Here is a 27,650-nt window from a genome sequence, read left to right as displayed (position 1 = left end):
AACACCCACTGGGTGAAGAAATTTCTCCTCACCTCAGTTCTAAAATGTTTATCCCTTATCCTCAAATTACGACCCATAGTACTGGATTCCCCCAGTATTGGCAACAGCCTTTCTGAATCTACCCTGTCTAACCCTGTCAGAATTTTATAGTGTCCATAAGATCCCCTCTCACTCTTCTACACTCCAGTGAACATAATCCTAACTGACTTAGTCTCTCCTCGTATGACAAACCTGCCATCCCAGGAATCAGCCTGGTACACCTTCGCTGTACTCCCTCTAAAACAAGGACATCCTTCCTCAGATAAGGAGACCAAAACTGCACACAATATTCTAGGTGTGGCCTCTCCAACACCCTATACAATTGCAGCAAAACATCACTATCCCTATGCTCAAATCCTCTCACTATGAAGACCAACATACCATTTGTCTTCTTTAACACCTGCTTACTTTCTGTGACTGATGCATGAGGACACCAGGGTCTCGCTGAGGATCCACCTCAATTTGCACCCATTCAAGCAATAATCTGTCTTCCCATTGAATCCAACAGATAACTGCAGAAAGAGCTCTGTCCAGGTAAATTGCCTGGCCCTCAGCTACACTGTGAACTACTGGAAACATTGGAACTCCTGTACTGGTGCAGATAAGACTAATTCATCTCTGAGTGTCTTCTTCCATTGCGGAATTCCTCACTTCTGGAAAGATGAAACAGTTTTTGCCCACTACCCCATGAAGGAATACACCACTGGACTTTTGACTCTGGACTCATGCGAAGCCATAACTCTTATTTTTATCGTGCTCTTGCCCTGAACCCATTTCTTTCCCTCATTCTTCTTTTGTTGCACGAGTGTGAAAGGGGTGGATGTTCCAAAACCCCTTCCAGCACTTTGTGTGGGTGGAAAATAAACCAACCCTCATCTTTTACCTCACTGCATGTTTGCTGCATGGTTATTAATAGAGGATTGGTTCACTCTGAACTGAAGGATTGAGGAAAAGACCATGTATAAAGAGGGAAATCAAAATCTGTCTACAGATGGGTAGTGAGGGGAGAAATCAGGGCTGTTTAAATTAATCCTCTTCCTGTCCATAACAATCGTAAGGGATCAAATGGGCACTTTTTGTGAGGTTGACATTGTCTAGTACCTCCATTAGAGAATATTTAGAACATTGAGGAAACACAAATTTGAGGTAAAATAAATTGACTGGAGTGTGCAAAATTACTGATAATGTACTTTACCCAATTGACTGAAATGTATGATAGATCAAAATGGAGAACACACATTATTTTGTTGCATAACCGTACTTCAGCAAGGGACCATTAATGCTCCCAACATATATAATAGCAAAAAAATGGTCAAAAAGATAAATCCCTACTGAACTATAACACATTGTCTACTATCTGTGCTTAGTATCAAGTGCCGATTTATCTAGGTGTAAATGCATTGCAACGATGGATAGATAGAAATTACCCTTCCAGTGAGGCAGCAAACTCAGTGTAATCTTGTAAAATCTCTTGTGGTGAGCTGCTGGTTCGAGATTGTCCAACTGGGATTGCCCAAGGGGAGCTGTCGCTGCTTGCACGTAGTTACATGAGGAGTTCTGAGCTATATTTCTTTGCTGAAAATTCTTGATTTGCGGATCAACAAGGCTCTCTCATGTTTCAGAATCATGGATATTTGTCACAGGGATGTGGGTGTGATAGATAACCGCAAGATCGAAAGTCGGAAGGAGCCTGCAATGCATGAATACCTCGTGGGGTTACCAAGGCTGTGCACAGTCCTTCCACATTTTTGTCAATGTTACACCTTAGGGGAAGGATACAGGCTACATACATTGCAAACTGATTGGTAAATAGGGGCAGGATCTCATTAGGCTAGGCTGCTGAACGACTCTTTGTTGATTTGCACTTTACCAGCTCTGGAAGTGGTTCTGCTCAATGTTTTCAGGCTTTTACTCTTCTCTGATTTTGTATATTATATATATATATCAGGGATCCTTGGAATCTCAAATTCCAAACTAGTGCAGCCGTAATCTCGATTTGATATTATTTCCCCCCTCTACAAATACCAAATTCAATTGGGTGATAATAAGGAGGGTCGAATCACCTTGGCAATGTAATATTTTTTGCTGTGCACACACGCATCCATCCAATTGAGGCTACAGAAAGGCGAACCCAGCAGACTCCTTTACCTCGAGAGCTGCGATCACGGCTGGACGGATCCTCCGACTGACTGGACGAGCAGCCAATGGGCTGGAGGGACGGCCCGGGGAGGCCGGCCAGGCAGCCAATGAGGGCAGGCAGAGGGGGCGGGATCCAGTGGATTGCCATCACGTCGCCCGCCGCCTGGCTCGCTTCTGTACAATGGGCAAGCCCCAGTGTGAGCGGGGCGCCAGCTCTTCCCCCAAAGGCAAAGGGCTGAGTCTGCTCAGCAACACCGTCCGCCCAGCCACCCTCCTCCTCCTCTGTGACCACACTGCATTCTGATAGCCGCCGGAAAAGTTGTGTTTTCAGCTGTTTGGAAATCCGTTTTGCATAGAGAGGAGGAGGAGGAGGAAGAGAGGAAAAAAGGCAAGCCCAACTCATTTGCTCCCCGCGATGTACCAGCGGCAGTGGTGTGGGAATAAGCGAGCGGGTTACCTCCAGAGCCGCTGTCTGATTGCCCAGGGCTCCAGCTAGTAGTTTTCCATTCAGCACAGCCGCCTTTCCCAATTGTACACACACAGGAGCACCTTCTGTATCCCTCACGTTATGGCCGTGAGGCACAAGTGACTGGGAAGGAGATGCTCGCTTCCAAGTACTGCACAGCTCCCCCCTTGCTGAACCAACTAAGGAATGCCAGCGGCTCGGCTCCTTAAATGTAGCAGAGGTGAGAGAGAGGATGGGAGCGAACAGTTCTTCAAAGCGGCCAGTTTTTGATGAAAAGGAGGGAGGTAAGAACCGCTCCTGCCAATTGATTTGTTGCTCTATGTTATGTGATGTGTTATTTTCCACCTCCAACCCTCCTGTTTGTGTGCATAAGATTGCTTTATATTAGTGCAACCCCCTTCACTTTCAGTAACTTTTCAGGGTGCACACGATTTAGGGGATACCATTTAATTTTGTAAAGTTATTTTCCACTCTGCAGCTTCCACTTTTTCTACTTATTTAGAATAGCAGATAGAATGTTAAAAGAAAACCTTCAGGAAAGGACAGATGTTGTGACAGTGTATTTACCATTGAAACCCCAGGAAGAATCCAAATACAGCACCACAGACTCTAAGGAAACACAATTAGTCACGAGTTTTCTGTATATATTATTCTTTTTTTTTAAACCAGATACAGAGCCGGAACTCTGATGTTGTTTTACCTTAAGCACATTTACTGCGCTCCTGTACAGCATTATTACATCGATGCCTAATTGGATTTGTCAGTAATATGGATAATACTTTAATGGGTACTTATTTAATGCTGCAGCCTATTTCACTGCCAGATCCTTTCTGATGTGCTGGATGCTAATCTGCACACAATGCTGTTTGTGAAGGAAACAACCTACAGTATTGCAATTGCAGTGTACACATTCACAATACGTGCATTCTTTTCAGTATAGTACTGAAAACTTTATAATGCCAGTTTTTAACCATGTCGTTCGACGTTCATGGGTGAAAAGAACAGTGAACTTTCAGTATGTTCTTTTAACACAGAGTCTGAAATTGTTTCTTAAATACAAGATGAGTAAAGTAACAATATTTTCTCTGGATTACTGCACATTTATCAGTGACGGAATAACCAACAGAACTCTGATTGAAGTTTGTATATTTTGGTAGCTGGATGATAAAGCATGCAATTTGGGTCATAATATATTACACTGGACTCAGAAATAATTACTCTGCTTTTTGCTGTTGCTTTCAGTATTTAACTATTTGCACAGGTTTCTTTCTATGAGTGTTCTATCCTGTGTTGCATTTTTTTTGAAGACTTTCTATACCATTGTTTTGTGAAAGGTATTCAATCTGCACCCATTGGCCATTGCGACGTTGTAAATGGTTCTCTTCGCAGGTACTGTTCACCTTTCCTTCAAATCTGCCATCGCTTTAAAAAAAAACGGACCCATCCTTGCAAATATAGCCTCCCTCTTTGCTCCCAGTTCTTGAAATTGTCACCTCCCCATTCTGATTTGCCTCAGAGCTCCACGTCCCAACCATTCCGAAGCACACTTGGCTAACCATCCTCATTTTACCCTCTGTAAAATTAAAGTAATCTAAAACTCTGCAGCCTGTGTCCTAACATGTGTGGAATCTGGTTCACCCATCATCTCTGTACTCGTTGATTCCCAGTTATGCACTATCTCAATTTTAAAATTCTTATCTTTGTTTTCAAATCCCTCCATGGCCTCACTCCTCCCTATTTCTAGATCCCGTCCAGCCGCACAACCCCCTAAGATATCTGTGCTCCCCAAATTCTGGCTTCATGAGCATTCCTGAGTTTAATTGCTATATAACTGGCGGCCATGCCTTCATCTACCTGGACTCTAAACTCTGGAATTTCCTCCTTAAAATTCTCAGCATGTCTTCCTTTCTTTTCTCCTTTAAAAGGCTCAACACAATTTTGATTATCTCCCCTAATATCTCCTTTTGTATTTGATGCTGCTGCCGTGAAGTGCGTTGGGACTAATACCAGGAATGGGTGGGTTGTCTTATGAGGTAAGGTTGGAGAGTTTAGGTTTGTATCCACGAGAGTTTAAAAGAGTAAGCAGCAACTTGATTGACACCTTTTAAGATCCTGAGGGGTTTTGACAGGGTGGATGCGGAGAGGATGTTTCCTCTTATTGGAGAAGTTAGAACTAGAAGCCACTGTTTGAAAATAAGGGATCGCTCATTTAAGGCAGATGAGACTTTTTTTTTCTCTGGAATGCTCTTCCGCAAAAGGCAGTGAAAGCAGAGGCTTTGAATATTTTTAAGGTAGAGCTCGTTAGATCATTGATTAACAAGGGGATGAGAGGATATTGGATGTCAGTAGGATTGCGGGGTTGAAGATCATCCATGGTCTTAGAGAATGGTGGAGCAGGCTCGAGGGGCCAAATGGCTTACTCCTGCTCCTAATTCAAATGTTTGGATGACATTTTATTTTGTTGATGGTGATATATAAAGTTATTGTTGTGACTGATGTAATAGGTTCCAGTTGTCGATATCACATGTTTGATGATTTTGTTTTCGAGGTTGAGGGTAAGAATTAATGGGAACCTGAGGAGCAATTTTTTTTACACAGAGGGTGGTACATATGTGGAATGAGCTGCCGGAGGAAGTGTTTGAGGCACGGACATTGACAACATTTAAAAGGCGTTTGGACAGATGCATGGATGGGAAAGGTTTAGAGGGATATGGACCAAATGCAATCAAATGGAGTTAGCTTAGATGGGCATTTTGCTCGGCATGGACCACTTTGGGCCAAAGGGCCTGTTTCCATGCTGTAGATTCTATGATTCAATGAAAGTTTGCATTATTGAAGGAATGGCCCACAATGATGTTTTTAAAAGAACAAAAATGTCCAACGAAATAATTCCTTAAAGACAGTCACCCAGCACTAGAAACACCTTTTGGAGATGTGTGTAGCCCCGTCGGGCAAGATTTCGCTGCCTTTACTGTAAACCTTTACTGTGACAAATCAACGTATTTCAGACATCACTTAACAGGTGAAGGATATTTCAATTAAAAAGGTAAATCTCACTTTCAGTAGTTGATGGAACTTGGATATGCCTCATGTAGTTACAAGCCCTTGCATTACTTCCCACATGAATGTGGCACCATGTGTCATCTTACACTCTTTCTAACTCATCTTCCTAGGACCTCTCACTTCCCACTCAATCCTTTTGGCTCTTGAATCGCATTCACCACCAGTTGCAGTCCATCTGAAGTCCCCGTACATAGTGAATACCAATAAGGCACATGTTCATAAACCCTCTCTCCCCTGCGTCACAACAGCCCTGATGGCATATCTTTTGAGAGTTCCTCCTTAACTGAACAAACATCACATCCAAACGGTCCAATTCTCTGAAACAAATACTTGGCTTGCCTCACCAAGACAATCTGAAGTTGTATTTTCTTCTTACTGTTGAATAGAAAACTATTTGTAGAGAGCTTGGCTTGCTCTCCTAGTACAATTTCTGTGTTATGAACTGCCTGTCACAAGACAGATTTAGAACCCGACGCCACTACAGTTAGCTTTCTACTTACTTAGAACATAGAACATTACAGCGCAGTACAGGCTCTTTGGCCCTCGATGTTGCGTCGACCTGTGAAACCAATCTAAAGCCCATTTAACCTACACTATTCCAATATCATCCATATGTTTATCCAATGACCATTTAAATGCCCTTAATGTTGGTGAGTCCACTACTGTTGCAGGCAGGGCATTCCACGCCCTTACTACTCTGAGTAAAGAACCTACCTCTGACATCTGTCCTATATCTATCACCCCCTCAATTTAAAGCTATGTCCCCTTGTGCTAGCCATCACCATCCGAGGAAAAAGGCTCTCACTGTCCACCCTATCTAATCCTCTGATCATCTTGTATGCCTCTATTAAGTCACCTCTTAACCTTCTTCTCTCTAACGAAAACATCCTCAAGTCCCTCACCCTTTCCTCATAAGACCTTCCCACCATACCAGGCAACATCCTAGTAAATCTCCTCTGCACCCTTTCCAATGCTTCCACATCCTTCCTATAATGCGGCGACCAGAACGGTACACAATACTCCAAGTGTGGCCGCACCAGAGTTTTGTACAGCTGCAACATGACCTCATGGCTCCGAAACTCAATCCCTCTACCAATAAAAACTAACACACCGTACGCCTTCTTAACAACCCTATCAACCTGGGTGCCAACTTTCAGGGATCTATGCACATGGACACCGGGATCTCTCTGCTCATCCACACTACCAAGTATCTTACCATTAGCCCAGTACTCTGTAATCCTGTTACTCCTTCCAAAGTGAATCACCTCTCGCTTTTCCGCATTAAACTCCATTTGCCACTTCTCAGCCCAGCTCTGCAGCTTATCTATGTCCCTCTGTAACCTGCAACATCCTTCCACACTGTCCAGAACTCCACCGACTTTAGTGTCATCCGCAAATTTACTAACCCATCCTTCTACCCCCTCATCCAGGTCATTTATAAAAATGACAAACAGCAGTGGCTCCAGAACAGATCCTTGCGGTACACCACTAGTAACTGAACTCCAGGATGAACATTTCCCATCAACCACCACCCTGTCGTCTTACAGCTAGCCAATTCCTGATCCAAACCGCTAAATCACCCTCAATCCCATGCGTCAGTATCTTCTGCAATAGTGCAACTTTTTGCTTCAGCTACCATTACCATAGTAACCTCAGGTCACATGGCCATTTCTTGGAACCTAATGATGTAATAACCAGATAACCAATTAATCCCTTTTAGAATAATCCCCAGTTTCACTTTGGTCGTACAGAGACCATTGCGAGAAAGAAAATAAAGGCTTTTTCCAAAGCACCTGTGTCTTTGTGCAGTCAACATAGACAGAAAATAATGAATTCAACAGTACAGTGGAAGGTACTGGACTAGTGCACTTTGCATCAATTGTTTTATAAGTTTACCTGTATTTGCTCATGAAACAGAATTCTTTTATTTGTTGCTAACTGCAGCTGTTCAAAAGAAAAGTAGTGCACTGTTAACTTTTTGCTGCAACTAATCACTTCAAAATAAGCAGATCCGTATAAGCATATTAATTTATTCACTTCTAAATTTGGAAGTTTCCTGAGATTTGTTTTCACGATGAAGGCCTTTACATTCTAGTTTTACAATTATGACTCAATTGAACTTATTGTGTTATTTAATTATACTGTGGCTGATTTGTCAATTTCTCAGTTGTTGGTCCGTATAGAACATAGAACATTACAGCGCAGAACAGGCCCTTCGGCCCACGATGTTGCACCGACCAGTTAAAAAAAAAACTGTGACCCTCCAACCTAAACCAATTTCTTATCGTCCATGAACCTATCTACGGATCTCTTAAACACCCCCAAACTAGGCGCATTTACTACTGATGCTGGCAGGGCATTCCAATCCCTCACCACCCTCTGGGTAAAGAACCTACCCCTGACATCGGTTCTATAACTACCCCCCCTCAATTTAAAGCCATGCCCCCTCGTGCTGGATTTCTCCATCAGAGGAAAAAGGCTATCACTATCCACCCTATCTAAACCTCTAATCATCTTATATGTTTCAATAAGATCCCCTCTTAGCCGCCGCCTTTCCAGCGAAAACAATCCCAAATCCCTCAGCCTCTCCTCATAGGATCTCCCCTCCATACCAGGCAACATCCTGGTAAACCTCCTCTGCACCCTCTCCAAAGCCTCCACATCCTTCCTGTAATGTGGGGACCAGAACTGCACACAGTACTCCAAGTGCGGCCGCACCAGAGTTGTGTACAGTTGCAACATAACGCTACGACTCCTAAATTCAATCCCCCTACCAATAAACGCCAAGACACCATATGCCTTCTTAACAACCTTATCTACTTGATTCCCAACTTTCAGGGATCTATGCACACATACACCTAGATCCCTCTGCTCCTCCACACTATTCAAAGTCCTCCCGTTAGCCCTATACTCAACACATCTGTTATTCCTACCAAAGTGAATTACCTCACACTTGCTGTATCTCTTGCTGTTGTGGTGATACTATGTCTATAAGAAATGTATTTACATCATGTTTCTTGTAAGGGGTATGTTTAAAATTTAGCTTTGATTTACACTATGCTGATTTGTCTGCACCAGGCAGCTCGCATGCTGAGAATGCAGGCTAATGATTGATTTTAGTTGGGAATGTGTTTGTTTTAATCTGAATTAATGTATTTTTGTTTATTTTGGTTTTTCCCCTAAGGTTTCAGAGTCGGGTTTGATTAGGTTGATTGACGAGAGACAGAGTCATGTGAATGGGCAGAACTAAGCTTGCAGAGAAAACACACAGTTTTCTTTGATTTTAACACAATCAATTTCTACCTGGTCCTGAAAGAAGCAAAGAGGTGTCTTTTTGTCTCTCTCTCTCTCTCTCTGGATGCTGCTGCTTGGAACTGTCAGGATCAGGTGCCTGTCTCTCTGTCTCTTTCTCTCTCCAGAGGTGTTCAAAAAGTTCTAGGATTGTTAACAAGTACAGCACATAAGCCTGTATGTCGTTAACTGATTTTAAAGAGGATTTACGTCCATAACAGGAATATTGTTTGAATTGGAACTAATAGAAATAGCTTAGCAGTTAAGAATTGTATCTTGTCATGTTTAAGTATTTCAATTGGTAAAAGTTAAACTAATTCATCCTTTATACTTAAGCTTTATTTCATGAAAAGCTTCCTAGTGTGTCAATAGAATCACATCTGGAGTGAAACACCTTATCCTCACTCTAATGCCAAAAATAGAAAAACTTTGGGATCCAGTTGGACTTCATAACGTACTTTGAGATTTCTGCTCAGTACCGTAACACTCTCCTTACCTAACCAAATTCTGTCAATCACAGTCTTGAAATTTCAATTGAACCCCAATTTCCACAACCGATTTAGGAAGGAGACAGTTCCAGATTTCCACTGTCCTGTGTGTGGAAAACATGTTTTCCTGATCTCACTCCTAAATTGCCCAGTTCCCTTGCTCTGGAATCCTCCGTCGGAGGAAATAGATTCTCTGAGCTGGACTTTCAATCACCCACAGAGGCAAGGTCAGATATGGGTGTGCATTGCTCCGATGGATTGTCAGTCTTCCAGTGCCTCCAGGCATGTTGGAATTTTCAAAGGGAGGGCAGTGGTGGGAAGAGTTTGGGGAGCTGGAAACCCTCATGCCTTAAATCCACCGGTTGATAAACTCATTGAGGAGCTTTTTAAACAGACTGGTGGAAGGACACAGTCAAATTTTCACTGTTAATAAGGGAAACAGTGTATGACCTTAGACACATTAGTGTACATTGGGGAGCACATTTGAGAACTATTATTTGTTGTGGCTGTTGATGAAAACTTGTGTCTATTAAAAAAACGTGTATCAGTAAGGGAATCCAAGGTTATGGGGATAAGGCAGGAAAGTGGAGTTGAGGATTATCACATCAGATCAGTCATGGTCTCATTGAATAGCGGACCAGACTAGATGGACCGAATGACCTACTTTTGTTCCTACATCTTATGGTTCATGCAATGGTGCAAAGTGTCCATCGTTTGGAGTGAGTGTTTGGATACCTGGGTGAACCTTGAAGCCGCCGATCCTCTGCTCTCCTGCCTGCTCCATTTCTCCAGACAATGGGAGACCCCGTAATGGTTGCTGTTGGCTTTTCCTGTCACGGGATCCCATCTCCAGGCCACTCCTGCCGTCATTAATTGGCTACCAGATTTGCCTCTGGGCCAGTTAGGATGTTTGTCTTTAAGAATCACATTGCATCACTGACACTCGCGCAGCATAGGGTCAGGATCTGAAATGATCCAGCTGTTAGCACCCTAGATTGAAAATCCTTCCCTGTGTCTATTCTTTTTATGTCATGTGCCTCAATTTAATTACCTCTGAACTAAAGTTTATTTATTAGTGTCACAAATAGGCTTACATTAACACTGCAATGAAGTTACTGTGAAAATTTCCCAGTCGCCACACTCCAACGCCTGTTCGGGTACACTGAGGGAGAATTTAGCATGGCCAATGCACCTAACCAGCATGTCTTTTGGATTGTGGGAGGAAACCGGATCCGGCACCCAGAGGAAACCCATGCAGACACGGGCAACACGTGCAGACCCCACACAGACAGTGACCCAAGCCGGGAATCGAACCCGGGTCCTCCCTGGCACTGTGAGGCAGCAGTCCTAACCAAGTTTATGCAACCTCCCTCTGCATAATTGAACCCTTTTAGCTCTTGTATCACTGTTGTGAATATGAGCTGCACTTCCAAGGCTAATATATTCTCCCTGAAGTGCCCAAGACTGAATTCTGTATTTGAGATGGAGCCTGACCAATGTCCCACACAACTAAGGCATAACTTCCTCTTCTTTGCATTCCAGCCCTTGAGATAAAAATCAACATTCTTTCCATTTCTTTTTATTACTTCCTGAACCTGTGCATTAATTATTCGTGCACAGCTGATTCCAAATTCTCCTCCACAGCTCCAGGATTTTCACCACTGAGCAAACTTTCTGTTCATTCTTCCATGATTCCAAAGTGAATGACCTCCCATTTCCCACAGTGAGACTCGTCTGTCACAAATTGTCCAACTGGCTTGATCTGCCTGTACCCCTCAGTGACTTCCCCCTTGTGTATACGCAACTACTTAGCTCCTAATGATATTGATATACATGATGAAAAGGTAGAGGCCCCAGTACTGTTCCCCAAGGAACACTCTTCTTTTTAAGAGCATCTTCACACACGTGCACAAACACACACACAAGCGAATAGTGGGGGAACTGGTGGAAGGATTCCCGAGCTGCTAATCAGCCAGTTGAACTGCGTCATGGATGCTCCTTCCATGGCCAACAAGTGCTGACATTGGACTTGAACCTGGAGTTTCTGGTCTAGTGGCAGGGAATGCTACCACTGTGGCGCAAGACCTCTTGCATGCTCAGATTAACTGCTGATTCTCATGGATAAAAAATATGAAATGATACAGCAAACCTTCTTCACTTGGAGTGCTTAATAATTTTAGGAAATAAGATTGTATTTTACATCTTGTAAAATGAAAAGTATGATCGGAAAACTAAAGTTGTTTTATTTATTTCTGTCCATCAATTGTCTGCATCTTTTGTTTAAAGTGAAATTAAAATATAAGGCAGGATTAGCCAATCGTGTTCCTTCCCACCCTGCTACTACAGAGAATGGAGAATTTGGGGCTCATCTAAAACTCCATTCGCTGCAACGGCACCGGAGCTTCCCAGGCACAGATAAGATCAGAGGTTTTCAGCAATAAGGTTAAAAAAAAAAAGCCCTCTTGTTACTAAATGTATACAAAGGTAAATGATATTAGGGGAACTAGCTTTGGTAAACGCATAGGGTTATGGGGATAGGGCCTGGGTAGGATTGTGGTCGGTGCAGGCTCGATGGGCTGAATGGCCTCCTTCTGCACTGTAGGATTCTCTGATTGTACAGGGAATCAATGCAGAGGTGAAACATTCCCTGGCAAGATGCAGTTCAGGTTAGGTACAGTGTAAAGTTCTTTACTTTTTGCTGCATTCGTGTACCCTTAGTTCCAACATGAACAGAACATCAGTGTTATCATTTGCTTCCATTTTTCACACTAGCCATTCACACGAGATTGAAAGTCTGGATTGAGATTTCTTGTGCTCTGCACCAGCAGCCAGAGGAGGCTATTACCTCAAAAACACTTCGACCAGAGTCCAGAAATCAAAAATCACATTGTCAGTATACTTTTCTGCCAATCCCTAGCCTTTCTTTCATTCAAGCTAACTGCACCATGTGTTTCAGAGGCTCACATTTAACAACGTTAATTGTCTGTTACTCCACCAGATAGCTGATTTGACATGTATGTAGTCAAAATAATAAATCTGTGTCACATTTTTTACATCACAGCCAATATTCTAGAATTGAAGCTTTCATCATTCACATTTCAATTCTCTTCCAGCTGAGATTTAATTTTTTGAATGGAATGTTGACGAGCATTTGTTGCCCATTCCTAATTGCCCGTGAGAAAATGCTGGTGAGTGGCCTTTGTGGATTGCTGTAGTCTATCTGGTGCAGACATCTATACAATGCCATGAAGATGGGAGCACCAGGATTTTGATCCAGAATCAGTGGAGGGATGGTGATACAGTTCCAAGTCTCGATGGTATGTGGCTAGGAGGGGAAATTGCTGTTCCCGTGCATCTGCTGCCCTGGTCCTTCCAGGTGGTAGAGGTGTTGGGTATGGAAGGTGCTGTCATTGGAGCCTTGGTGCTGCAGTGCATCCTGTAGATGGTACACATTGCTGCCACTGTGCTTGGTGGAGGAGGGAGTGAATGGTTTCAGGAGGTGGATAGGGTGATCATTCATGCGGGCTGCTTTGTCCTTCATGGTGTTAAACTTCTTGAGTATCGTTGGAGCCATGCTTATCTTGAAAAGCGAAGAGTATTGATCACACTTGCAGAATAGTTGGGAGACAGGCTTTGGAGAGTCATAAGATGAGTTACTCTCCACAAAATTTCCTGTCTCTGACTTATTCTTCGAGCCACAGTGCTTTTATGGTTGATCCAATTATATTTCTGGTCAATGGTAACCCACAGGATGTTGATGCAGGAGCATTCAGTGGTGGTAATGGCATTGAATGTCCAGGAGAGATATTTAGATTCTCTCTTTATTGGAGTGGGTCATTTACTGGTACCTGTGTCATGTGAATGTTACATGTCATGTATCAGCACAAGACTGAATGTTCTCCACGTCTTGCTATATATGGATACAGACTGCTTCAGTATCTGAAAAATCAAGAATGGGACTGAACATTGCAATCATCAGCGAATATCCCCCAAATCTGACCTCCTGATGGAGGGAAGGTTATTGTTGGAGCTGTGGAAGATGGCTGGGCCGAGAACACAACCCTGTGGAACTCTTCCAGTACACTGCTGCAGCTTAGATGATTGTCCTCTCACAATCACATCCATCTTCCTTTGTGCAAGGTATGACTCCAACCAGCAGAGGGATTTCCCCCTAATTCCTATGACTCCAGTTTTGTTGGGGTTCCTTGATTCCACGCTTGGTCAAACACTGTCTTGGTGTCAAGAGCAGTCACTCTCATCTCAGTCTGGAGTTCAGTTCTTTTATCCATGTTTGAACCAAGGCTGTAATGCGATCAGAAGGTGAGTAGCCCTGATGAAACCCAAACAGAGTGACCGTGAGCAGGTTATAGCTGAGTACGCGCTGGTGACCCCTTCATCACTTGGCTGATGATTGAGAATAGATTGAGAGGACAATAATTGACTGCTTGGATTTGTCCTGATTTTTGTGCACAGGAATTTTCTGGGCAATTTTTCACATTGTTGGGTAGATGCCAGCGCCGTAACTGTACTGCAACAGATTAGTAGGGTTAGTTCTAGAGCCCCAGTACTGTTACCGGAATATTGTCATGATGTGGAGATGCCGGCGTTGGACTGGGGTAAGCACAGTAAGAAGTCTCACAGCACCAGGTTAAAGTCCAACAGGTTTATTTGGTAGCAAATACCATAAGCTTTCGGAGCAATGCTCCTTCGTCAGATGGAGTGGTCATCTGATGAAGGAGCATTGCTCCGAAAGCTTATGGTATTTGCTACCAAATAAACCTGTTGGACTTTAACCTGGTGTTGTGAGACTTCTTACCGGAATATTACCAGGGTTCATAGCCTTTGCATTATCCATTTCTTGACATCACAGAGTGAAGTGAATTGGCTGAAGACTGGCATCTGTGATGCTGGAGAGCTCTGGAGGAGGCTGGGATAAATCCTACACTGTCATTTCTGGCTGAGGATTGTTGCAAATGCTCAGCCTTACTTTTTGCCCTGATGTACTTGCTCCCCACCATTGAGGATGGGGATATTTGCAGATCGTTTTCCTCCAGTGAGTTGTTTCATGGTGCCACCATCCATGACTGGAGGGCTTGGATATGAGCTGTTGAGCGACACTTAACTCTGTCTATTTCTAGCTGCTTCTGTTGTTTGGTGTGTATGTGGTTTTGTGCTGTAGCTTCACCAGGTTGGCCAATCATTGAGTCATGCTTAGTGCTGCTTTTGGCATGCCCTCTTGAACCAGGGTTGATTCGCGACTTAATTTGATTTATTATTGTCACATGTATTGGGATACAGTGAAAATTATTGTTTCTTGCGCATTATACAGACAAAACATACCGTTCATAGAGTACATAGGGAAGAAAGAAAGGAGAGGGTGCAGAATATTGTGTTACTGTCATAGGATGTAGAGAAAAATCCAGTATTGAAGAGTTAGAATACAGTTTTAAAAGATAGAATTAGAGGGTATGCTGGGGACAGCTTGCAAGAAGTCGCCAGGCTCCGGTGTCATCCTGAAATCAGTTGCTGGGAATCATCATATACCTGCAATTATCCATAGACAAACAGAAAATTATAGTTGTTTACAAATACACAACTGAAAACAAAATGTCAAGTTCCTTAAGAAAAGCAAAAATAACATGGTGGCAAAATCAAATGGCCTCGCTTAGTCAAGCTGCCCATTTATATTTAATATTAATTGTAGTGCAAGCAATTCTTGCGTCCAATTAGTGTAATGAAGCTTGAATGCCTGACCTGCTGACTCAGTCGGTAAAGCGCAAGGCTGGCACAAGGATGATTACAAAGTCCTCACCCTGCAGGGCTTGTCTGAATATCTCAATATAACTCCGTGATGGACTCATAAGGAGTGAAGCATCAAGTATATTAGGGAGCAAACACACACGGGAGATGATTCAAGGTGGAATAGAGGTTGGGGGTGAGCACTTCAGGTGGCATTATACAGTGAAAGGCAAGCAGCTGAGGACTAGCTTGCAAAATAAAAGCACCAACTCTGGAAGTATCTGATTATCTTTAGCTCTTAGCTTTTGAGCTTCAACTATGAATATGTCTAAGTATTTCTGTCACCTATTGATTCCTCTTGTTTTCCAAATTTCAGCCTTGCTCGCTTATGCTTAAAGAATCAGCAGGAAATAATTATCTAAAAGGAATGACTACAAGGTTTGTTATCTGACTGAGTGAGTCTGATGTCACCATGAATTACAAGAATAAAAACTGAAGCGTATGTTTTTACCTGAACCCTGAGGTTGGATAATAAACTTATTTTGTTTTCTGTTACAGGAACTGCATATGCTAGTATGTATTGTTGGCTTGAATGTTTTCAGCATAGTGCTTGAAGCCATCAATACCTGTGTTTTAATATTTTGTGTTCATATTTTGTATGGGCGGCTCAGTGGCAAGCACTGCTGCCTCACAACGCCAGCGTCTCGGGTTCAATTCTGGCCTTGGGTGGCAGTCTATGTTCTTTTGGAAAGTCGGTGCAGACTCAATGGGCTGAATGACCTTCTGTATTGTAGGGATTCTATGATTCTATGATATGCTTGTGTGATTGTAACTTAGTACGTTTTAATTCCTATAATATTGTTGACAACTCTGTGCTAACTATATGAGAGCAGGAACGACAGAGGAATTTCCCTGCTTTCAGCCACAGGGAAGATTATTGCAAGAATCCTCCTTAATCTCCTCCTCCCTGTGGCTGAAGAGCTCCTTCCAGAGTCCCAATGCAGATTCCGCCCACTCAGGCAAAACGGACATGATCCTCACAGCACGGCAACTACAAGAGAAATGCAGCAACAGCACCAACCCTTATACTTGACCTCACCAAGTTTTTCAACGCTGTCAACCATAACATAAGAACAAGGAGCAGGAGTAGACCATCTGGCCTCTCGAGCCTGCTCTGCCATTCAATTAGGCCATGGCTGATCTTTTTGTGGACTCAGCTCCACTTACTCGCCCGCTCATCATAATCCTTAATTCCTTTACTGTTCAAAAATTTATCCTTGCCTTAAAAACATTCAATGAGGTTGCCTCAACTGCTTCACTGGGCAGGGAAGTTCACAACCCTTTGTGTGAAGAATTTCCTCCTCAACTCAGTCCTAAATCTACTCCCCCTTATTTTGAGACCATTTCCCCCCCCCCTCCCCCCAGTTCTAGTTTTACCTGCCAGTGGAAACAACTTCCCTGCTTCTATCTTGTCTATTCCCTTCATAATCTTATATGTTTCTATAAGATCTCTCCTCATTCTTCTGAATTCCAATGAGTATAGCCTCTGTCTACTCAGTCTCTCCTCATAAGCCAACCTTCTCAACCCCGGAATCAACCTAGTAAATCTCCTCCGTATGCCCTCCAGTGCCAGTACATCCTATCTCAAGTAAGGAGACCAAAACTGTACACAGTACTCCAAGTGTGGCCTCACCAGCACTTTATACAGCTGCAACATAACCTCGCTGTTTTTAAACTCCATCCCTCTCGCAATGAAGGACAAAATTCCGTTTGCCGCCTTAATTACCTGCTGCATTTGCAAACCAACTTTTTGTGATTCATGCACAAAGACATCTAGGTCCCTCTGCACACAGCCTTTAGTGCGGAACTTTGTCAAATGCCTTCTGGAAATCCAGATACACCACATCCACAGGTTCCCCACTGTCCACTGCACATGTAATGTTCTCAAAGAATTTCACCAAATTATTCAAACATGACCTGCCCTTCATGAACCATGTTGCGTCTTCCCAATGGGACAAATTTATATCCAGATGTCTTGTTATTTCTTCCTTGACGATAGATTCAAGCATTTTCACTACTACAGAAGTTAAGCTAACCGGCCTGTAGTTACCCGCCTTTTGTCTACCTCCTTTTTAAAACAGTGACGTCACATTTGCTGTTTTCCAATCTGCGGGAACCATCCCAGAGTCCAGCGAATTTTGGTAAATTACACTAATGCATTTGCTATTTCCCCTGCCATCTCTTTTAGCACCCTGGGATGCGTTCCATCAGGGCCAGGAGACTTGTCTACCTTTAGCCCCATTAGCTTGCCTAAAACTACCTCTTTCGTGATAATAGTTTCTAGGTCCTCATCCGCCATAGCCTTCTTGTCATCAATTTTTGGCATGTTATTTGTTTCTTCCACTGTGAAGACCGACACAAAATACCTGTTCAATGCCTCAGCCATTTCCTCATTTCCAGTTATTACATCCTCCTTCTCATCCTCTAAAGGGCCAATGTTTACTTTAGCCACTCTTTTTCGTTTTATATATTTGTAGAAAATTTTGCTATCTGTTTTTATATTGTGAGCTACACTCAAACCTTCCACACAGCAAGTGAGCCCCAGGAGGGCAGAGAAAATGCTTCAAGGACACCCTCAAAACCTCCTCGAAAAAGTGCAACATCCCCACCGACACCTGGGAATCCCTGACCCAACACTGCCCAAAGTGGAGAAAGAGCATCTGGCATGGAGCTGAATACTGAGTTTCATCGCCGAGAGCAAGCTGAAGCCAAGCATCAACAGCGACAGGAGTGCATGGCAACCCGGGCATCCCACCCACTGGCTCCTCCACCCATTGTCTGCCCCACCTATGACAGAGCCTGCAGGTTGCACATTTTGGCTCCGAAGGCCAGCATTAGTTGGGGAAGGCAGTGACTGACAGGTTAAGCATACGCGATGGCATCCTCTGCTTTAGGCAAATTTTTAGCATGGAAGCAAGTCACCTTCAACTTCAAGGCATTGCCTAAGAAGAAGCAGAAGAATACAGTTAACACAAACAAATCATACACCAGCAATACATCATATACAGCCATACTTAAAGCATCAACATTTTGGATTTCTGTCTGTACATTGAAATCTTTTTTTTTCACCTTTTTTATTTGATTCACTTTTACCTTCTGCTTTTGACTTAAATTTACTTCTTGTATTTAATAAAAACATCTTGAGGATGATCTTACCAAAAACTTTTAAAGTACCGAACTACGATGAAAACAGGAGAGAATAGCGCTGTGTTTTTTGGGCTGAGTAAAAAATTGAATCTTGTATCACTCTGAAAAAAGTGATGCAAGATCTGTTTCCTGCCAGGAGGGGGTGGGGGCGGGGCCTAAATTTGCCTAAAGCAGAGGATGCCATTGCGTATGCTTAACCTGTCAGTCACTGCCTTCCCCAACTAATGCTGGCCTTCGGAGCCGATCGCATGCCCCTCCATTATTGTTGCCCTCTGTGGCAGATACCCCACCCACCCCATGCATGGGCCATCTGATTTCCTCCACCCCTACTATCATTGGGCCCTGTGGCCGATTTACCCATTCCCCCTGCACACAGGCCGTCATTTTTTCCCCCCCTCCCATCCCGCATGCACGGACTGGCTGAATTCCCCTCCAACCCTTGTGCACGGACCTGCCGATCACTGGTTGTAGAATGCCCAGCGTTCCCCCCCCCCCCCGCCACCTTGGCACTGCCTGATATCTGGTGAGCATTGCTAGTGTTAAAGGCTGGCACTGCCCAAGGAGCATCCCGCCTCTGCCCCTGACCTCCTGGGGGTGCATCAATGGCCTCCGGTCCCACCAGTGAGGCCATTACATCAGGTCCTCATTGATGGGGACCACATGTGATCCTCTCCGGTGAGGAGCTTCACCAGCGAAGTCGCAGGGGCAAGTGAGTCCAGATGATTGCATCCCGGGTTCACTTGTAATATTTAAATCAAATTTAAGTATTACAATCAGCCGGATGTCGCCGTATGTCCAGTGCCAGTAAGTTCACCAAAGATGATTTCTCAACTCTCTCGGCTTGCCTCGCCCATCGGCTGGCAGGGCACAATGGTAAGATCGTGGTTCTTGTCTCTATTCTCTAATTGCAAGTTGAATTGCGTGTTAAGATCTCGGTCTGATTCAGGTCTCTGTGTTATCACCCAAACTCCACCTGGACACTCTCTCTTCTCTTCATCCTGAGCTTGAGAAAATGCTACAGCTGAGAAACTGAATACAGTGAATTTCAACAGCTGATTAGAAACGGACCTGAAGGAAAACACACAAGAATAGACAGATCTGAACACAATGAGAAGGAGTCCAAAATCAAAAAATACAGATAAAATAAAGAATCTGCAATTGGTATACACACTGGTACACAAACTCAGAAACTTGATGAATGCAAATAAGCATTAAGTCCATGAGTGGATACAGTGGACAACATGGATAAAATAGAGAGGATGAAAGAATTGACTCACAGAAATGGGAGACACTAAAAGAGAGAATAACTCCAACACAGTCTGAACATAGAAATATCACCAAGCAACAGAGAGAGAAAGTGAGTCAGAAAAATTGAAAAGCAAATGGATAAATAGAGGGACACAGAATTGGAAACCAGTAACAATGACAGTTGCATGAAGGGAGAGAAATGTTTTATGTTTCCTTTTGTCTGAGTAAATAGGAGATCAAATAACATTTTATTTATAGTGAAATGTTGCATTCAGTTTTTTTAGCTGCCTGATTTTTGTCACTTGGGTGTTTTTGTGGTAAGCTGACAACTGAGAACCATGCAGTCCAATAAAGGTGTATTATGCACTTAAATAAGAAAACCTTTTTTTTTCTCTTCAGCTGAGGAGAACAGTAAAATTATGCCATTGGACTGAAACAGACTCCAGAGTATGAAGGGTCACCCAGGCTCAAAACACTGGCTCTATTCTCTCTCCACAGATGCTGTCAGACCTGCTGAGATATTCCAGCATTTTCTGTTTTTGTTTCAGGTTCCAGCATCTGCAGTATTTTGCTTTTATCCTGTGTGTGCGTGTGTGATTGAATGATGGTTTAATTAGGTTGACTAGGCCAGAGAGGGTTAGAGAGGAAAAAAACATGGTTAATGGCTGACAATTGGTCATTCTCTCCATTGTAGATGTACTCATAGAATTCCTACAGTGCAGAAGGAGGCCATTCGGCCCATTGAGCCAGCACTGACAACAATCCCACCCATATCCGTAACCCCACATATTTACCCTGTTAGTCGTCCTGACACCAAAGGGCAATTTAGCATGGCTAATCAATAGCAACATTTAAAAAGCATTTGGAAAGGTACATGGGATGGAAAAAGATTAGAGGGAGATGGGACAAACGTGGGCAATTGTGACTAGCTGGAACCATGGACAGGTTGGGCCAAAGGACCTGTTTCCATGTTGTATTGCTTTATAACTCTAACCCACCTAACCTGTACATCATCTTTGAACTGCAGGAGCACCCAGAGGAAACCCACACTTACACGGGGCGAACATGCCAACTCCACATAGCCAGTGACCCAAGGCTGGAATCACACCTGGATCCCTGGTGCTCTAAGGCAGCAGTGCTAACCACTGTGACACCGTGCTGCCTTGTTAACTACCTTTTCAAAAATTCTTTCATGGGATGTGTATATTGCTGACAAGGGAAGTATTTGTTATCCGTCCCTAATTTCTCTTGAACTGCGTGGCTTGCTAGACCAGTTTGGAGGGCAGCAAAGAGACGACCACATTTCTCTGGGTCTGGAGTCACATGTAGGACAGACCAGGTAAGGGTAACAGATTTTCTTCTCTAAAGGACATTGGTGAACCAGGTGGGTTTTTAAGACCATCAATGATAGTTTCATGATCACCATGACTGAGACTAGTCTCGTATAGTCTTTCAAATTCCACCAGCCATGGTGGATTTGAACCCATATCCCGAGAGAATTAATTGGGTGTCTGGATTACTAGTCCAGTAATATTATTACAGGACAAAGAAATATAGTTTATTTTCCAGAAACCAGTCAATAATACTTGTTTCGCTGGCTCTGGGCTCCCTAATATCATACTTGGTCAAATACTGTCTTGATGTCAAGGGCAACAACTCTCACCATTTCTCTGAAATCCTGCTCTTCTGTCCTCGGTTGAATCAAGGCTGTAATGAGGTCAGGAGCTGAGTGATTCTGTAGAACCCAAACTACACAGTAAGCAGCTCATTGTTATGTATCTGCTGCAAGATAGCGTTATTGAGAACACCTCCCTTCACTTCTCAGTGACCCCCTAATACCTCGTCCCACTTCCCACAGCACCTTCCTATGCTTTCACGGGAGGTCTAACACCTGCCTTTTTACCTCCCTGAGTGCTCACCATCCAAGACCCCAAACACTCCTTCTAGGTGAAGCAGCAATATACAAGTACTTCTTTTCAGAAGTACTTGTATAAAAGGTCGTTGCTTTGACAAAGGGTCATCTGGACTCGAAACGTCAGCTCTTTTCTCTCCTTTCAGATGCTGCCAGACCTGCTGAGATTTTCCAGCATTTTCTCTTTTGGTTTCAGATTCCAGCATACACAGTAATTTGCTTTTATACTTCTTTTCAGTTTTGTCTACCAAATTCACTGCTCCCAATGTGGTCTTCTCCACATTGGGCAGATCAAACACAGATTGGGTGCATGCTTCACAGAACAGAACAGTTCCACACAGCTGGATTCTGAGCTGCAGTTGCTTGCCACCTGGCTCTCATGCTCACATTTCTGACCTTGGCCTGCTGCAGTGTTCCAGTGAAGCTTAATGCATGCTCGAGGAATAGCACCTAATCATTTGATTAGGCACTTTCCAGCCTCCTGGGCCCCACATTCAGTTCAAGAATTTCAGACCAAGAGCTCTATCCCTTTTGTGATTCTTTTGGGCTGTGTGCCGATTTGAAACTTGCGTTTTGTGTTCTTCCTTTTGGACTGAGTGTGCATTATTCAGGCATTCACACTCACCCTGGACCATTGCTTTGTCTCTTTACCACGATCATTACTATTCCTTTTGCCTCTTATGCCGTGACTGGGCAGCACGGTGGCACAGTGGTTAGCACTGCTGCCTTTACAGCGCCAGGGACCTGGGTTCGATTCCAGCCTCCGGTCACTGTGTGGAGTTTGCAAATTCTCCCCATGTCTGCGTGGGTTTCCTCTGAGTGCTCCGGTTTCCTCCCATAGTCCAAAGATGTGCAGGTTAGGTTGATTGGCCATGCTAAATTAATTCTAGTGTCGGGGGATTAACAGGGTAAATATGAGGGGTTACAGAAAAACTATCTGGGCGGGATTGTGTTTGGTGTAGACTCGATGGGCTGAATGGCCTCCTCCTGCATTGTAGAGATTCTGTGACATCTTTGTCAGTTAAATCTCGCCCACCCTCTACTCTATCCCAAACCTTCCCTTTTTCTTTTTCCCCTCTCCCCTTCCAACAGCATAAATCTCATCATATTTCTACCCACACCTGCTCATGAGTCATACTTGACTTGTTTCTCTCTACAGATGCTGCCAGACGTGCTGGGTTTTCCAGCACACTCTTGTCACTTATCTTGCATCACGTTGCTGGTGATTGAGAGTAGACTGATGGGATGGCAATTGGCCAGATTAGATATGTCCTGTTTTTTTTTTCAGACAGGACATACTTGGGTTATTTTACCACTTTAAGTTGGTGCCAATTTTGCAGCTGTATTGGAACAGCTTGGCTAGGAGCATGGCTAGTTCTGGAGCATAAATCTTCAGCAGTGCAGAAGGGATGTTACCATTGCACATAGCCTTTGCTATCCCTAACCTCCTTGTAATATCATGTGGGGTGAATTGAATTTGCTGAAGTCTGGCATTTGTGATGCAGGAGATCACAGGAGGATGAGGCTAAGATGGATCACCAACTCGATGCTTCTCATAGAATCTACAGTGCAGAAGGAGGCCGTGTGGCCCATCGAGCATACACTGACCACAATCACTGACCACAAGGCCCTAGCCTTGTAACCCCACATATTTACCCTCCTGATCCCCCTGACACTAAGGGGCAATCTATCATGGCCAATCAACCTATCCTGCATATCTTTGGACTGTGGGAGGAAATGCGAGCACCCGGAGGAAATCCACGCAGCCACGGGGAGAATGTGCAAACTCCACACACTCAGTCACCTGAAGCTGGAATCGATCCCAGGTCCTTGGTGCTGTGAGGCAGCAGTGCTAACCACTGTACCACCGTGCCGCTTCTGGCTGAAGATAGTTGAAGATAGAATGCTTCAGCATTGTGTTTGCACCGATGTTCATGGAAAATAGATGTGTGCAGTGGGAGTAAGAGAGAAAAATAAAGGAATGAAAATTTGTGCCTGATATCATTTGAAAGGTTGGCCACTGTTACATATCCTGTGCATATCCGCTAGTATTCTTATTCATCCTCACTGTTTGCCATGAATCTCATTTGACATTGTCAGAAAATGCTTACATTATTCCCTTGGTACCCATAATATCATTTGTTATATTTGGTACTGAGCTAACACTTGGCCTTAAGGCAGGCCACTTGCTGATCATAAGAAACCCCCATTGATTCTGACTCTGCTGTGTACACATTTACTATGCTTGAATGTTTCCATAGTGACTTTGACTTAATGCTTGCTGAAATTCTATAAAAGAAACCTAAAGAGGAGGATAAAGGTGGAGACTAGTTAGAAACTGTTGCTTTTGAGAAAGCTGAGTTAATGCAAGTTGTGTTGTTACGACAAGAGAATCTGCTACCACAAGGCAATTCTTTTGCTCAACTTGAGGGCATCAAGCCCCCCCAGGATTGAATGGTTTGATGTGACTGGGAGGGAAAAAAATCGACACGAGATCATCAAATGTGGAAATGCTCTTCAGTTTGTGGTGTCAGAGTTCTTTGGGTAACAGCAATCTAAAGGTACTCCGTCGACTCTTTACACAAACAGCGCTGGACACTATGCATCCAATGCAAGGTCTTTAATTACTTGTGCACAAGCAGAACTCCCCCTGTCCATGGGATGGCTGGAGAAGTTCTGAGTTCACAGAAAACAGCTCAGCAGTTATAGTTAATTATAGCAAATCAGAGATTTTTCACATCTTTCTTTGACATACATATTTGCCAATTAAAACCTGACTTTTCGCCCTTTCTCATTCGATGAAAAATTGACTTCTGCTAATCCTTCATTTGCACAGCATATCCCCATATCTCGACTAAAATCTGGTCTTGCTCACCCTCTGGTGAAGGCCGAAAAAGGAAAATGTTATGGGGCCTACAAAGAAATAGCAGAGACTGATTCCCTTTGAAGGTCAGTAAGCTGATAAACATATTCCACTGCTGTACAGAGAAAACATGAAATTTTAATTTGAACACTTTAACTTGCGCACAATTTAACTTCCAAACAATGAAACTTCAATCTGAACATTTTAGCGTCCACACTTCCCTCCTTTTTGTCCGCTAAAGACAACCTTATGGTTCCTCCATGATTTCTACATCTATGCGCATCAGCTTTCTAAATTCTTCCTCGGTCGGTTCATAGACTGGAAGGAGATGGGGTGCTGGGCTGTGGACAAAAGAACGAGGGCGGCAGATAGAACGAATACAGCAAGAGACAAGCTGAATAACCACGTACAAGATGATGAACAAGGCCAGGCCTATAGTAAGGTATTTGCGAAGGACCTTAAAGTCCCCAAACCACCCGCCAAGGTTAGTGCCCAGCCCCACCAGTCAAAAGGTTTCTCCTGAGCAACTGAGCACAAAAAATGCACCTGCTCCTGAATGGTATGTATATCTGTCTCGATCCTACGATCTTCATTTAACGTAAAAATAGCATGTCTCATTGACTGCTGCGCGCACACTCCCCTGCGCTGCTAGCAGGAGATCGAGGGCCATGCGGTTCTGTAGCACCACTTTAGAAAGGGATTGAATCTCCGACTGTAGTCCCTGAATGGCGTCCACAGTGCTGTTTTCAATTATTTCCATAGCAGCGAAAATATTAATAATGGCCTTTTCTAATTCTGAGACCCCACGGCCTGGGAGGAGGGCCCAGACAAACTGGTGAAAGCTGGTGTTATGGGTGACTAGCAGGTTGGAACTGACTGCTTTACAAACCTAGATGGTTGTGAAGGGAGTGGATGAATAGGTGCTTGATCCCAAAGGCCTCGGGGATCATGTGACCTATGGTGAAGGTGCCGCCCAATCGACGGGGAGGGTCTTGTAGGCTCCATCCCCACAGAGCCAAAACGAGCCATTGCGAACAAGGATCGGGTACCAGAATGTGGAGTTTTGGCAAAAGGTGAGCCAATACTGGGTATAGAGATTTCACCTGAAGAAGGAGCTTAAGGCTCCGAAAGCTAGTGGCTTTTGCTACCAAATAAACCTGTTGGACTTTAACCTGGTGTTGTTAAACTTCTTACTATGGAGATTTCTCCTGGGCATACCAACAGATATGACCAGTCTGACTGAGACGTAGAGCCCTTAGGGCTACTTGGTCTGCACACCTGTACCGATCTCAATGATGGTTACAAGGCCTTGCTCCCTTGGGATAGATGCCGTCAGAAGGCCAGACACGAACGAGACCATTGAGGGTGAGGTTGTATGACTGCTGACAATCACACTCACCCTTGATGTAGCGGAGTTCGGCCTCGGATGTAGGGGTCTGAGCGATGCATAAGGGGTTGTTAGTCGTGCAATCCACAAAAAGGGTGTCATGGGACTGAACAGATTGTGGAAGCGAAACTTGGCTTCCTGGTAGTCATAATCAGCAAGGTATTTACAGGAGCTCAATGGAAGATCACCCACCCGAATGTCCCCACGGGTATAATTCCTCCTAACACCCAGCCATGCCGGTGCCTTAATGGCCACAGGGATAGGCTGTTGCCTCCAGGCAGACGCCCATTGGATGAGGATCACCATGGCTTCCGCAGACCACTCAAGGTTTGAAGGGGGAGCAAAGAAATGCATTTCTGATGAGGCAGGGGTGGTAGGGAGGTGAGTACAGATCCAACATTGGGTCTGGTTGCCCTGTGAAGCGACAGCCTGCACTCTTCGAATCGTGAAGTTACCAATCCATGCCTCTGCAAAAATCCACATTTCAAACAGTATCAAGTCCTTGTTTAAGTTCTTCTCCTGTGGGTGCCTGCTTGCTGTGGGTCGTGTGTATCCACAAAGGTTTCCCTTCCACCTTCATGGCTGTGTGAGTTGTCAGCAGGACACGGTAAGGTCCCTCCCACTGAGATTCTTTGGAAGGTCTTAACGAAGACTAAATCTCTTGGTTGGTAGGTACGGCCGCCTCAGTGGTGACTTGCAATTGTGCTTTGATGACCTGGGAATGCAAACCTTTAAGAGAGTTGGTTAGAGCTATTCAATAGTCTGTCGTTCCTTCGTCCATGGAGTGGATATTCACTTGTTTAATAGTGAGGGGTGGGAGATAGGTAAGCGTTACAATCTTGTTGCTATTGAAATTATAGATAGTGCCAAATTGTGTCACATAACAAGTTGATTGAGTTATATCTTTTTAAGTGTCAAAATAAGCTACTGCTATTAGCATCCCTAATAGCCAACCTTTCTGAGATCAACTTCCACAGTGGGGTGGTGAGTTCAAGACAACATTAATTTACTCCGAAGCCAATTCTGGATGAGAGAGACTGAACAGCATTATCCATTGGAAATGCATGGATGTGGGAATAGTTTTGTTACTGTTTGTATTGAGGTAGATCAGGAGTTCCCAAACCGGCTTCTGCGGAAGCTTCCAGGAGCTCAGCGGTAGGCCAAGTTGATGTATACAATTTTTGAAAAATGTTACAAAGTTGCTTATTGAATCAGAGGCTGGCAACTCCAGAATCGAGCTGGAAACAGCATGAAACTCAAGGAGTAAGTAGGGGAGCTGGGCCTCTGAGAAGAAGCGAGTGGGGGAGCCAGTCCTCAGAGAAGAAGCAGGTGGGGGAGCTAGGCATGAGAGGGAGGTGTGTGTGTGTGGTGAGGGAGAAAGGTTGAGGTGTGAGTTTAAGTTTATATATTAGTGTCACAAGTAGGCTTACATTAACACTGCAATGAAGTTACTGTGAAAATCCCCATGTCACCTAATTCTGGTACCTATTCGGGTACATTGAGGGAGAATTTAGCATGGCCAATGCACCTAACCGGCGCATCTTTGGGACTGTGGGAGGACACCGGAGGAAACCCACGCAAACACGGGGGAGAATATGCAGACTCCACACAGACACTGACCAAAGCCGGGAATTGAACCCTGGTCCCTGGCATTGTGAGGCAGCAGTGCTAACCACTGTGCCACCGTGAGTGTATGTATGTGTGTTTGAGTGAGATGAATGTGAGTGTGTCTAATATGAGAATTCAGCTGCAGTTTTCCCATTTGAACCAAAGGAGCAGTAACATTAAAAATGACAAATAGGTAAGAC

The 27,650-nt window shown here is 44.0% G+C and overlaps 1 protein-coding gene across 1 annotated transcript in view; it reads left to right on the top strand.

The window, feature by feature from the left end:
* Positions 1-2,303: 2,303 nt before the first annotated feature.
* stk32c (serine/threonine kinase 32C) overlaps positions 2,304-27,650 on the top strand; it is a 331,278-nt gene continuing 305,931 nt past the window's right edge. Inside the window, exon 1 of the mRNA XM_078224398.1 lies at positions 2,304-2,928. Within this exon, the coding sequence (XP_078080524.1) occupies positions 2,877-2,928 (52 nt within the window). The 5' untranslated portion in view covers positions 2,304-2,876. The remainder of the gene's footprint in view (positions 2,929-27,650) is intronic.

The sequence above is a fragment of the Mustelus asterias genome, chromosome 11, assembly GCF_964213995.1.
Source record: "Mustelus asterias chromosome 11, sMusAst1.hap1.1, whole genome shotgun sequence".
NCBI classification, from domain to species: domain Eukaryota; kingdom Metazoa; phylum Chordata; class Chondrichthyes; order Carcharhiniformes; family Triakidae; genus Mustelus; species Mustelus asterias.
This window is presented reverse-complemented; position numbering and strand designations above follow the sequence as displayed.